The sequence below is a fragment of the Delphinapterus leucas genome, chromosome 2, assembly GCF_059928025.1.
Source record: "Delphinapterus leucas isolate spDelLeu-1000000601 "Yukka" chromosome 2, BTC_Dleu_Yukka2, whole genome shotgun sequence".
Taxonomy (NCBI): Eukaryota; Metazoa; Chordata; class Mammalia; order Artiodactyla; family Monodontidae; genus Delphinapterus; species Delphinapterus leucas.
Window position 1 is genome coordinate 84,674,575 of NC_143130.1, and position 14,054 is coordinate 84,688,628.

Genomic DNA, 14,054 nt, shown 5'->3' on the forward strand with positions numbered 1-14,054 from the left:
GACTCTTTGTTCGAGGGGCTTCTACTTATTCTGCTTTGTTCTAATCACAAACCATTGTCATTAACTTTGTGGTGTTATTGGTTCAAATCCTTTTGAAATTTTATAATCATTAAAATATTTTTAGTCTGCTGTTAACTGTTTGCTTGCAATGGCATCAGTGTTTCCCAGCATTTGATAACTAAGGGGGTTCGAATAAAAGAACATCTTTGCTTTCTTCATGTTAGTTAATTCCTATCCATAACTTTGTCTTGGCTTTGGAAAAGGGGGTGAATGTAGAAATGGGGGTGCCTGGTGAAGGGAGGATGCCAGTTCGCTCTAGTATCCTCCTGCCCTAGACTACTCACGGCGCAGCTGACTTGTATGTTTGCTCAGAGAAGCAGTAGCTGCTTTGTTGGTCCCACTAATATTGATGTTCTAAAACCATATCTTGTTAGGATTCTGTTACTGATAAGGAAGTTTATGGGGAAAGAGAAAATGACAGATTTTATATATATATATATATATATATATATATATTTATATATATATATGAAATTTCAGAGCTATCTGTCTGGATTTGGGTAAATCTGTATGTATTTCAGAGTAGCACTGCAGCCTTTCTGCCCTTCAGAGATAAAAGTAGAAAGTAAAAATGGGACCCTGGTCATACCCTCTGCCTGGAATTAGTAATGCTGAAAGTCTTCAAGGCATATTTAATTAGATGGGGCATTTGTAATCTTGCCCTCCATAGTGCGGTGATTTTGTGACGAAGGTACTAGCTTTGCCAACTTTAATGCTAGTTTGTGAATGTAGTAAGCCAGGTTCTTTAACCTATGTCTTTTCATTGATTGATCAATTTTTAATTGATTGATTGATCATCATTTCCTATGAACCTTTCAAAAGAGCTAAAATTTTCCTGTTTCTAGGGGCCTTTGAGAACTTTGTAGCAGGGTCCACAGTTCAGAAAGACACAAATGTGAGCACATTTGTTTCCATTTCTGGCCCTTGGTTGAGTTCCTAGACTCTAATCAAGTCAGAAGCTACACAGTCACTACAGAGCCCCCGCTTTTCTGCCCTTGCAAGTGAGCATGGAGTCTTGCACCCTTCAGGCAGGGACCCTGGTGTCACCTCCCTTTCCTACTCATGTGGCTTCTCCGCAGGCTCCTGGAATCCCAGCTGCAGTCGCAGAAGAGGAGCCATGAGAATGAGGCCGAAGCCCTCCGCGGGGAGATCCAGAGCCTGAAGGAGGAGAACAACCGGCAGCAGCAGCTGCTGGCCCAGAACCTGCAGCTGCCCCCAGAGGCCCGCATCGAGGCCAGCCTGCAGCACGAGATCACCCGGCTCACCAACGAGAACCTGGTAAGGGAGGTGCCAGGCCACACTCCTCAGCACGCAGGCCCTAGCCCTGCAGGGCGGCCTTCCTTGCTTTTTGAGCAAAATGTCTTTCCTGACTGGGAAACACTCACTGCCCCACACTTGTTCCCCTCTTTCCCTATCAGGGACAGAGTAAGGAAAATAGGACTATGTTGGTAGAAGTGAAAAAGGCATGTACTCGGGTTGTTTCTCACAGAAGGCTCTGGTGCATCTCAGCATCCTCAGCCCTCACTTGGAGGGTCTGGAAGATATCGGCCGACTGTGTGCTGGGCTTTTGATATCCTCAGGAACTCAGCTTCCTCCACGTCAGCTGCAGCTTCTCTGCCACCGAGGAGGTTATATAGTTGTCACAACCTTTGGTCCCCAAGCACCACTGTGGCCATCCCAGCCCCTGTCTCTAGCAGACAGCGGGGTTAGAGTTAGGGTCAGGCAAGGCAGTTGGCAGAACCAACGTGGGGCTGTAGGTTGACCTTGGTTCTAGCTCCAAGGTCAGGGAGGAGGAACGTCAGGATTCAAGTTTATACATTCGTGATTCTTTTTTAGCAGAACTTGGGCAGTGAATGAGGAGATTTTTTTCCCCTTGCCAGATTCTGAGTGCTGGCACAGAGTCCAAGTTTGTTCTTTTTCTCTTTTTTTCTTTCTGTCCTTCTTTCTTTTATAGAAAATATTTTCTAAAATATTTCTTTCTCAGTCACAAAGTAACTTTTATTACAGATTTATACTTAAGTTTGATAAACATTTATTAAAGTAAAAGTCATTGAAAAAGTATAATTCCACTTTTTTTTTTTTTTTTTTTGGCTGTACCACATGGTTTGTGGGATCTCAGTTCCTCAGTTACCCGACCAGGGAACTCCCAATGCCATATTTCTATATAAAATCTATATTGTAGTGTCAGTCTGGTTTTGAGAAAAGCTGTTTAGGGCTAGTGGTAATTTGTTTCTGTTTTGGGTTATTTTTAATTAATTAATTTGTTTGTTTATTTATTTATTTATTTTTGGCTGTGTTGGGTCTTCGTTGCGGTGTGCAGGCTTCTCATTGTGGTGGTGGCTTCTCCCGTTATGGAGCATGGGCTCTAGGCGTGAGGGTTTCAGTAGTTGTGGCACGTGGGCTCAGTAGTTGTGGTTCACGGGCTCTAGAGCACAGGCTTAGTAGTTGTGGCGCATGGGCTTAGTTGCTTTGTGGCATGTGGGATCTTCCCGGACCAGGGCTCGAACCTGTGTCCCCTGCATTTTCAGGCAGATTCCCAACCACTTCGCCACCAGGGAAGCGCTGTTTCTGTTTCTTCAATTCAGGGTTTTAATGAGCTGTACTAAAATAGTTTGGATTTTCTCTGAAGATTTAACAATCTGAATTATCCCTCCATTATTTCATTAGTGATCATTTACATTACAAATAGTTTTCTGGTGTCATCTATTCAACCATCTTTTATATTAATTTGAAGCAAAACTCAAAGGTATGGGACTTCCCTGGTGGCGCAGTGGTTAAGAATCCACCTGCCAATGCAGGGGACACAGGCTCAAGCCCTGGTCTGGGAAAATCCCACATGCCGCAGAGCAACTAAGCCCGTGTGCAACAACTACTGAGCCTGTGCTCTAGAACCCAAGAGCCACAACTCCTGAGCCCACGTGCCACAGGTACTGAAGCCCGTGCACCTAGAGCCTGTGATTCGCAACAAGAGAAGCCACCACAATGAGAAGCCAGCACACCGCAGTGAAGAGTAGCCCCCCTCACTGCAACTAGAGAAAGCCCGCGCACAGCAAGGAAGACCCAATGCAGCCTAATTAATTAATCTAAAAAAAAAAAAAAAAGGTATTCTTTTTCCTGTCTGTGCTTCCCTCTGAGGACAGCTTGCTGGTGAGGCTACATTGCAGGAATGGGAAAGGTGGGTGAGGGCAGAGTTTGGACTCTTTCCAAAGGGCCTGAAATATCACTAATTTGTGGGGGAAGGTCTTCTGAATCATGGAATATTTCTGAGATGTCATTTTATTACTCACAAGTATATTGTTGCTTAAACTAAACTAACAATGCTTTATTGCCTAAGAATTGATATACTAAATAATATAATAATAATTGATCAGCATATAAATTCTGTGCTTTTTAAATGATTATCTTAAAATACAAGGTGAAACCATGAAATAAAGATGATTCTGGATGGTAGATTCTCAGAGTTTTTTCACTAAGCTGGTTAAGCATTTCCCTTTCAACCTTATGCACAGTATTACTTTTCTTCTCAATTTTTAATAGCTAATACAAACATAAACTAAGCCCTCAAATTCTCAACTGGTAGAATCTAGTTAACGAGTTTGAATTTTAGGAAAACCCTTCGTAGGTAAGCTGCTTCTGCCTTGCTGACTACTTATTCAGGAGAGTGGATTCAAACTTACAGATAGGGGATGATGTACTTTTTCACAATCATTATAGTGTCTCAATCTTAATTGTGCATTTCTTTAGGAAACACTTGGGCAGATATTAAAGCAGCAGTGGGCCTAGGCTTAGTGTTCTGAGAAACTACCCTGCAAATCCTTCCCACCCACCTTCCCCCCAACACAATCACAGAAATGGTTTTTCTCCCTCCGCTAGTGGACAAGCGTCACAGGCCACCCGCAAGCTGCCTTTCAGGGAAGGAAGGCACACAGCTTCTCATCAGTCTTTCCAACTTCAAACAAGAGCTCCAACTTTGCCATTATTTTCACTTTTGTTTTAAGGGAATTCCCCACTCTTGCCACTGCTACTGGCAGCAAAGAAAGTGCAGCAACTTGTGAGCAGGTCTGAGAATTGAAATAACAGCCTTATCTGGGGAATATGGACCACAGCTCTGTTTACCTGCTAACATAGCCTGTTTCCTCTGAGCATATGAAAATATATTTGTGTATATATAATCAGAATCATCTGTACTAGAAAAATTAGAGGGCAATGGCAGGTGACAAATCAGAGCCTTTTGAGTATACGTGGTTTCATTATTTGTGTTTTAAAATATTTTAAAATTGATTTTGCTGAGAGGTAGCATTCCCCTCACAGAGAAAAACAAATGTCCATTGTGCCTGTTTTTTCAGTATTTTGAGGAATTATATGCAGATGATCCTAAGAAGTATCAATCATATCGGATTTCACTTTACAAACGGATGATTGTATGTAAACTCAGAGTGCTTCTCTGTCGTCTTCCCTGCTAATTCTAGCCCTCTGTAACTGAAGAGCACACCGCTGCCTGCCCCGCCCCAGGAAGTCTCTTCAAAAAGTGTCACAAAACCTTTCTCCCCACAGCTGTCTTTTACCCAGTGATGTCGCCTCTATCAATGTCCTGCGTCCATTGTCACCTTCAGTTTGTTATTAACACTAGGCTTACAGTGTGATGGAAGCAAAATTTGAAAGATAAAGTAAAATCCAAGAAACAACTGAACGCTTTGAAATGTTAGCAACTGTTCCTTTTGAATCATTGATCTAGTATCTAAATCAGCCTTGTCTAAACTAAACTGGAAAATGAATGAATATTTGTATTTATAAAAGCTTTTCTAATCCATAACCTGAATAACAACCACAGACTTATTAAATCACTGATTTATTTCCCTTCCAAGTTCCTAGTCTGCTGTTGTCCACTTTTCTTCTTAATTATCGATCTTTTAATTATGCTGGTCATTTGAAAGAATTCTTGATTAGAGAGCCAATTATCACAGTTTTTTTAACCCCCCACCTTTGAACCAACTGCTTTTGTTTTCTCTTTTTGCATAAACCATGTGGAATTATCCCTTTTTCTCTATAAACAAGCTTATATCACCTGGGAGATTTTTATGGGAACGTTATCCAACCTGCCACTTGGTCTGCAGACCACTCTATCCTGTTTTCTGTCGTTATTTTTTTTTTTTAAACATCTTTATTGGAGTATAATTGCTTCACAATGGTGTGTTAGTTTGTGCTTTATAGCAAAGTGAATCAGCTATACATATACATACATCCCCATATCTCCTCCCTCTTGCATCTCCCTCCCACCCTCCCTATCCCACCCCCCTGTCGTTATTTTTTAACTTACCTTTTAATTCCCAAAACTTCTTAACTTTTCTTAAGTTACAGGACTAGTTTTAGCCTCTCCAAAGGGTGGGACTCATAGAGACAGTGCTTCACACACATAGGTGTTAATCAAAAGCCCCTAAGTTCAACCATCCTTAAAACTTCCCAAAAAACTGTGTGCATTCATCAGAATTTACTTTGCCTGTTCCCCCTTTAAAAGAAAAACTTGCTACTGGAATAGCAGTACATTTTACGAGCATTTTAATTGTTGTGGAGTCTACTGGAAAAGACTCCACAGTGAGCCTGCTGTCCATCACGCTGTAAAGGAGTTTACTGCCTTGTATATTTTAACATTTGGCTTTTATTATAGCTGCATTTCCCATTGCCTGCCAGTTTTAGCCAGGTGGGGCTCCACCCATGAGCTTTCATGGAGCTTTTATGTAAAACTAACAAGTGCTGTTTCTGTAATTTTGTGTCTGCTCTCCTTCTGTGCATTTTAGAAGGTTTATTTTGGTCTTTCTGTTATATTTCTCATTTTGATCTTTAGGATTTGATGGAACAACTCGAAAAACAAGATAAGACTGTCCGGAAACTGAAAAAACAACTGAAAGTATTTGCCAAAAAAATCGGTGAACTAGAAGGTATTTAAACATGTTTCTATGACAGTTGCTGAACCTTGGTTTTATATGCAATACTAGTGGCTTAAAAGGTTTTTGTGTGAATATTAGGGACAATAACAAAAATGACGTTCAGCAAACCTGGCCTCCGTGGAGTGGAAATTTTCATTACTAGGTGGGGGAATATGTTCTTTTCGTGGTAGTAATAATTTACAAAGAGAGAATTCATTCAGCAAACATCTAATGACCGTCTTCTATAGACCAGGCACTATGCTAGGCAGTATTGCATAGTGGTTAAAAGCATGGATTCTGTAGCTAAGCTTCTCGGGCTTAAATACTGCCTCTTCCACTATTAGTCATCTGATATTGGGCAAGTTACTGAGCCTCTCTATGCCTCAGTGTTCCCACCTGTTAAATGGGAATGATAATGGTGTCTACCTGACACGGTTTGTAAGGGTTAAATTAATTAATATGTGGAATGCATTTGGTACAGTAAATCCTATATACACCTTATTTTTATTACTGTTAGTATTAGGGATACTAAGATGAGTAAGACAGAGTCTGTGTCCTCAAAGAACTTACATCTAATGGAGAACAAAAAGAGAAGTAAATAAGAAAAAAAAGAATTATGATTATAAAGAAATAAGATTTTAGAAAACATCTCATGATTTATATATGATGATGGGAAAACACCTTGAGAAGTGATCAAATATCGGTTATTATTATATACAAATGATTCTTGTCTTGTGGGTTAGTGTTTGTTCCTTCAGTAAGTAGGTGCCAGGGATATAGCAGTGAACAGGGCTAAAGCCACATTCTCAGCTTAGTCCAGCAATGATCTCATTGTTCAAGAGATCCTGAGACCCTCTTTGGAATTGCCTTCAGACCTATGCAGGCTATTACCATTTTGACCAAAAATGATACTGTGCAGCCTGCCCGTCTATTCTGTCATTGTCACTCTGAATAATTTTTGCTCTGCTCAAAGGGTGAAGATTCCCCATCACTGGGAATGTCCAAAAGAATCTACCATGATTAACTGTGTGGCTCTCATTCCTCCAACGTGCCAGGCCTGTCGTAACTGTTCCACCTGTTTGATCTTTTTGCTTCTCTTAGTCAAGTCCTGCTTATCCTTTGAGACCAGAGTTATATGTCAAAGTCAAGTCCTGCTTATCCTTTGAGACCAGAGTTATATGTCACATGCTCAAGAGCAGCCTTTCCTGATCACACAGATAGACCCTACGGCTCTACCCTCTGTGTACTGCAATTTGCCTCCCATCTTTTGTGGTTTTCACTGTCATATTTTTAGCAGTTTTTCTGTTTGAATTACTGCCTTCCTCAATGGACTATGAACTTCCTGAGCATGGTGACCACCTCTTATTTCCTCTTGTTTTCACAGCACCTAGTATATTGTTTGACCTGTCATAATCATTCCATTTATTAAAATTTTGAACCTCTGAATTACAGACCCAGACTATATGTCTGTTGGCGGAACTTTAAAAATCTTTATTCAGGGCTTCCCTGGTGGCGCAGTGGTTGAGAGTCCATCTGCCGATGCAGGGGACGCAGGTTCGTGCCCCGGTCCGGGAGGATCCCACGTGCCGCGGAGCAGCTGGGCCCGTGAGCCATGGCCGCTGAGCCTGAGCATCTGGAGCCTGTGCTCCGCAACGGGAGAGGCCACAACAGTGAGAGGCCCGCGTACCGCAAAAAAAAAAAAAAAAAAAAGTCTTTATTCAGAGAACCTTTCTGTACTTAACTCTGCATTAATTATATCATGAGATGATAATTAGACAGCAGAGTATCCGCTTGAACGAAACTGATTTTAAGGGTATTAACTTGTAAGATTATTTTTTAAGCTCCTAATCGTTTCTTTACCATATGTTAGTAACTTTTGATAAATAGAAAAGCCATTTATTATTTTACATTTTTACTTAGCTTTCTTTGATATGTATATTTTACTTAAAGAGAAAGCTTAGAGCAATTTTAAGCCATTATCAATCAGAATTCAACCTCATCAGTTAAACTATCCTGCCAGCTATATTCTTAAATCTATAAGTACATTTGAGAAGGCAATTCATAGATTAAACAAAAAAGTCATTATGATATTCTTAAGAAAAGTGGAGTTACATAATACATATCTACAGAATAAGATGAAATAGATTTATGTGACTTGAGCGTTTGCTGAGTGCAGTGTACCTCCCCTCCCCAAGGCAGAGAAGAAAGACAACACGCTTTTCCAACACCTTTCTCTCCTGTCCCCTTATCCCCACAGTGTACAGAAAACACTGATAACCTTGTACAGCAAAGCACCTTCTAATATCTAAAAGTTTTCTTATATTTTTCTAAATATAATATACTTAAATGCTTCTGGTTTAAAATAGCAAGACTCTTACCTCCTCCTATGGGCTACACTTAATTAAGGAGACATTTTTAGAAGCCAGTGAAGACTTTTTAAATGCCAACATACATAATTTTTAGCAGAAATTATATGGCTAAATGGAGAGTGTTTCAAAATTTGATATGCTTTATGCTGTATTTTAATCCAGGAGTGGGTGTTCCATCTCAATTTTCATAGAGTCGGGGAATTTAGACCTAAAAGAATTCTAGAAATCAGTTAATTATTTCATAGGAGAACAGAGCTGAGGCCCAGAAACCATAAGGGACTTCCAAAGTCTCAGCCACTTAGTGGCCAAAATGGGACTAGAACCCAAGCCTTCTGAAGAGCACTGACTTCTTTGTGTCATATTTTCCAACAGACCCTCTCTACTTATAATAATTCATTTGACTCTCAATTAAACCTGAGATCAAGATCTTCCCTGTACCAAAGTGAGGGGAGGAAAAAAAATTTTCCAATTTCCTTTCTATTTCTAGGACAAAAAGGTTCAGGAATGTTTTTCTCTCAAGCATAAAGAATCTATTATACTTGAAAATGGAAATAGATGTTGCTTCAGATCTTCCTAGAAGATTGCTGTATTAGATGGAGCATTCGACTAAATGACCCCCAAGGTCCCCTGAGTCTCTTAAAAACTGGGTGGTATTCTGGCTTCTCTCTTTCAGGCTTTATATTTTCCTGATACTACGTAAGGGTTGACATTTTAATTATATGATTTGTTAAATAAATCAAGGTCATGTTGAGCTGACATCTATATTTTACCTGTGAGTTTTTGTGAAGACTCTAATCTCTGGGAAGAATTCAAAGACAGAGTAAAATTTTAATGAAAGTATGGCAGATTTTATCTCTGACATTTTTGTACAGAACCAAAAATATCTTCGTTAGAGATTTTGCAAAAGGAAAGTGAAGCTTTCTTTTAAAACATAATATCTCTTAGTTAAAATATTCACCATATTTCATAAATTCTGTGGTGCACAATTTTTCATATTTTAACATCTCTGAAATTAGGATGTATCTTACAGAAGTTGATGGGTTTTAGTTTAACTGGCAATATTTTTCCTTCTTTAGTGTTATATAAAATAATACTATATGTCATAATCAGTGGCACCTTAGATATGATAAAATCAGTAGGTTTAAAACATCCTTTTTGAGTTATACAGAGTCCAAATATGTGCATTTGTTGATAAACTTAGTATGTTGAATCTGTTTTCTCCCAGTTTCCCCTCATTGAATTGTTTCTGTGGCTTAAAGCAACCAGTAACATAGATGGCAGGGATCTTATTATTTTGTTTTACATGCAGAATATATACAGGAGCTGTGAAGGTCACAGCTGTGTACTGATCCTGAGATCCTCATGCTGTTGTATTTAAACTAACTCCAGAAATAACTTATGTAAAACTAAATAGTTTGAATCTCCTATCTCTTGTAGAGAGGCATACAAGGCATTCAGTTAGTCCTGCGGTTCCGGACTGCATCATGCATGTGAAATGCTAGGTTATGGGAGGTGGCCACAGCCCTGATTTGTCCAATCACAGTATGATCGCTCTTTAGATATCATAACGTTGGTGGATGGTGGTGATTTTCAGCGCTGATAGTCCCGGTGTGTGATGCTGCGGCATAAGGTGGACGAGGTGTCACCAGGCTCTGTGCCACATGAGCAAGAGCACTGGCAGGTATTGGTGTTCTCTGTGATAACCTCATGCTGTGGAACTGGCTTCCCAGAACTAACACCGGAAGTTGCCCAGAGTGACAGGAGAAGCATGGCTGATACCTTGTGGAGTCAGCAAGATTAAACTTTCTAATGCATCTGATCTGCGTTTTGTTTGTTTGCCAGCAGTCTCTGAACTCAAACTTAAACTACACCCAAATAGATTTCTTTTTTTTTTTTTAACATCTTTATTGGAGTATAATTGCTTTACAATGTTGTGTTGGTTTCTGCTGTATAACACTAAATAGATTTCTTAACTGCCCCCCTTCCTGTAGATAAGAGAATTAAAAATCTTACTAGCATATAGCTCCACAAACACCATCATAACTCAAGTTTCCCTTTACCTTCTCTTGAATTTCCCATTCAGTTCTCAATTTTGAGATGAAATTGGAGACTTTTTCTTAACTCTCAGTTTTTCTCTGGCAGCTGCCATCAACAGTGGTGATCATTTTTAACATCTGAAAGGGTTGTTAGCCAGCGGTTGTACTTTAATGGTTGCAGCTTTGTGGTGGGACTTTTAGCACTTTACTAAAAACAAACAAACAAAAAGTGAATAATATTTAGGAAATCATATTAAATACAGGTTGTTTTATCTGCTCATGATTTCTTTGGGAGTGAGGGGTGACAGGAGAACATTAAGCCTTTTCCTTATGAAGGCTTTGTGAGAAATAATACATTTCACATCAACTAGTGTGAAGAAACTCGGTTCTACCAGCTATCTTGATGTGGTTTGAACTGATTGCAATGATACATTTAAAGTAAATGTTCTTTGGGCTTCCCTGGTGGCGCAGTGGTTGAGAGTCTGCCTGCCGATGCAGGGGACACGGGTTCGTGCCCCGGTCCGGGAAGATCCCACATGCCGCGGAGCGGCTGGGCCCGTGAGCCATGGCCGCTGAGCCTGCGCGTCCGGAGCCTGTGCTTGGCAACGGGAGAGGCCACAGCAGTGGGAGGCCCGCGTACCGCAAAAAAAAAAAAAAAAAAAAAAAGTAAATGTTCTTTTTCTTTAATGACCAGATTCATAGAGCTAAAGGTAAAGGGGAATCTTTTATAGTCTGGCTGCCTCTTTGTAGAATATTGTTTTTTCCTTCTGTAAATTAAAGTCGAAATATATTTAGATATTTATGATTGATACTGATTAGTTAACTAAGAAGTTAAACCACTTACTTTGGAGACATTTAATCTTATTACAAAGTAAACCTTATTACAAAAAAAAAATGCTTTTGAATCTAGTAAGATTCTTTGGTGTTCATAGTAGCCAAGCACTAGTGGTTGTTAGAGTGACATTACCATATAAATTTATCATCTATCCACCCAGTTTTACCAGAAAAAATACTGAAAGAAGGGACAATTAAGTGGTAAATATGGCAAACTTCTGTTGTTATAGAGTTTACTTAAAATTATAGGAACATGGAAACCTCTCATCTTTTCTACCTGGAAGACATTTTTCTTCTTTTTGTTTCTGGTGAAGTGGGCCAAATGGAGAACATATCCCCAGGACAGATCATTGATGAGCCCATTCGTCCAGTCAACATTCCCAGAAAAGAAAAGGATTTCCAAGGAATGCTGGAATACAAGAAGGAGGATGAGCAAAAACTTGTTAAGAACTTGATTCTGGGCAAGTATTTCCTGCGTGAGATAAAAGGTCTTTCTGGTACATGTGTCGGTGGTGGGAAAGGCTAGTCACTCATTTATTAAATATTCACACTGGTTTCTTTAGTCATCCTTGACTGCTGTGCGTATAGTGCTGTAGCAGCATCCTGACCACATCATGGATGTCAGTCACACTGCAGGGACACTTGGTAGGACCCACCTAACTCCTGGAAGAGCAGGTTCCATAGGGAACGAAGAGTTTAGTTTGGGATGGGCTTAGTTTGACATGCCTGAGCAGAGATGTCAAAAGCCACTTGATACATGAGCCTAGAATTCAAAGGAAAAGTCAGGGCAGGAGATAGACATTTGGGAGTTGTTGTATAAGCAGCTAAGATTCACATGTTCCTACCCTCAAGAATTTCTCCACTTAGTCAGCCTTTAAAATATGCTTTTTTAAAAACACGACCTATTTACCCTGAATGATTGAACTCTTACATGAGAGCTGTGCTTTTGTATCTCAAAAAGCATTCCTCGTGAAGACTTTCAAAGTTATATAAGATTATTTTTCCTCTTTTCTTTTTTAGAACTGAAGCCACGTGGTGTAGCAGTCAATTTGATTCCAGGGTTACCAGCGTATATCCTGTTTATGTGTGTTCGACACGCTGACTACCTGAATGATGATCAGAAAGTAAGGTCGTTGCTAACATCAACAATAAACAGCATCAAAAAAGTATTAAAGGTCAGTTCATGTTCAACAAAATTCTCATAATGAATATTAATGATGACAGAGTCTGCACAGAGGTATTTTTCCTTCCTTAGACTTGAGCTAAGTTTCCAGTTATGACCACTTTTAGTCTTAATCTATACCTTCCATTGTAGGAAACATTCATTCTGTGAAGTGTCTATGTGCCTTCTTTCAAAACAGGGCTCAGGTTGAACAGTAATCAAAATTAAGTCAATATACTTGCATTTGATTGTGAAGCAAATTCAGTTTCGTCATAGAAGTTTTCTGCTTTGAGGTCTTAGAAGTAAATTAAAAATACCTAGTGAAGTTCATATATACAGGGAATATGATGCTATAGTTAAAATAGGTATTAAGTAAGTTTAGTAATACCTAGCCCATTCATATAAAAAAATGTTTGATAAAACATTTAAAATTCTCTTCTGACTTTTCTTCCCATTATTCTCCAGCTCATCTCATAATTTTCCTTGTTACCTTAAATGCCTGGTTCCATGTGAGAAGCAACACACAGATACTAATCAGAGAGGAAAGACTTGGAAAAGGCAGCAAAGTTACATAATAGAACAGAAAGCCCTGCATAACTCAGTAATCACTGAGTCACTTGCATGATCATCCTCTTGACAATCTAGAAAAACAGTGAACATTATTCTTAGTTTTAACCATTTTTCAGTTCTGTGGCATTAAGTACATTCATACTGTTGTATAACCATCACCACCATCATCTCCAGAACTTTTTCATCTTCCCCAGAACTTTTTCACCTTCCCCATCTGAAACTCTGTACCCATTAGACACACCCTCCCCCAGCCCCTGGTCATAACTTTTAATGCCGGTTCTCAGTCCCTCCTGCACAGATAGTCTATGTGGTTACTTTCTACAGTGCTTACTAAAGTGTGGAGTTTCTGAATATTTAACATTCAAAAATTGATGAATGTCTTCTGAATGTAACTCATTTAATTTTTGGTGTATTGATGCTGTATTACATTTAGATAGACTACGAGTTTTACTACTTCTTAAGTCAACTCCTACAAAGACAACAAAGCCAAATCGTAAAGTTTTCTCCCTCTCATCTTACTTGCAAGATGAGAAAATTTGGATAAATTCTTCCAAATTTATCTAATTTGACTAATTATTGTACCAAATTGTTTAAAGATTAAAAAGGAGTAGATACTTGAACACAGCACCCTTTTGATACCATTTTAAATGGATGTGCATTTGTTTCACATCCCTTTTTAAACTGAAGTGTATTTGTCGTGTGTCCCTGGCTTGATTTCGCAGAGGTGGTTTGACATGTGGCCCAGACCTGATGAAGAGCCACACTCTCCACTGCTCTGCACAGGGCTTCCTCCATTCCATTTCTGATTAGCTCCCCAGAAATTTTACCTTATCATTGACAAGATTTTTAACCTAATCTGGGTTTCAGTGCTTCACAGTATTTGTAATTCCCTTTTGTGCCTTTAGTCCTTTCTGATTCCCTTCAGTAACCCTCAGGGAAGTGAGTTTGGGTAAGCTGTGGCTTGGTGAATTGTTTTCTGCTTAAAGGGACCGCTAAGCGAATATCAATTGCATGACCAGGCATCATTTTCTAATGGCATTTTCTAATTGCCAAGCAAAGTAACAAACAACCCGTGAACTCAGTGGTTGAAATTCTCTAG

General features: G+C 39.4%; 1 protein-coding gene across 5 annotated transcripts in view; it reads left to right on the plus strand.

The window, feature by feature from the left end:
- MYO5A (myosin VA) overlaps positions 1 to 14,054 on the plus strand; it is a 181,425-nt gene that overhangs the window by 154,397 nt on the left and 12,974 nt on the right. For 2 of the 5 annotated variants that reach the window (XM_022579515.3, XM_089907184.1), the window contains 5 exons: positions 1,140 to 1,338; positions 4,407 to 4,481; positions 5,903 to 5,996; positions 11,538 to 11,684; positions 12,244 to 12,398. In XM_022579515.3, coding sequence (XP_022435223.2) covers positions 1,140 to 1,338; positions 4,407 to 4,481; positions 5,903 to 5,996; positions 11,538 to 11,684; positions 12,244 to 12,398 — 670 coding nt within the window. Of the gene's footprint in view, positions 1 to 1,139; positions 1,339 to 4,406; positions 4,482 to 5,902; positions 5,997 to 11,472; positions 11,685 to 12,243; positions 12,399 to 14,054 lie in introns of those variants that run through there. The other 3 variants (XM_022579518.3, XM_022579520.3, XM_089907185.1) reach the window with 2 other exon arrangements.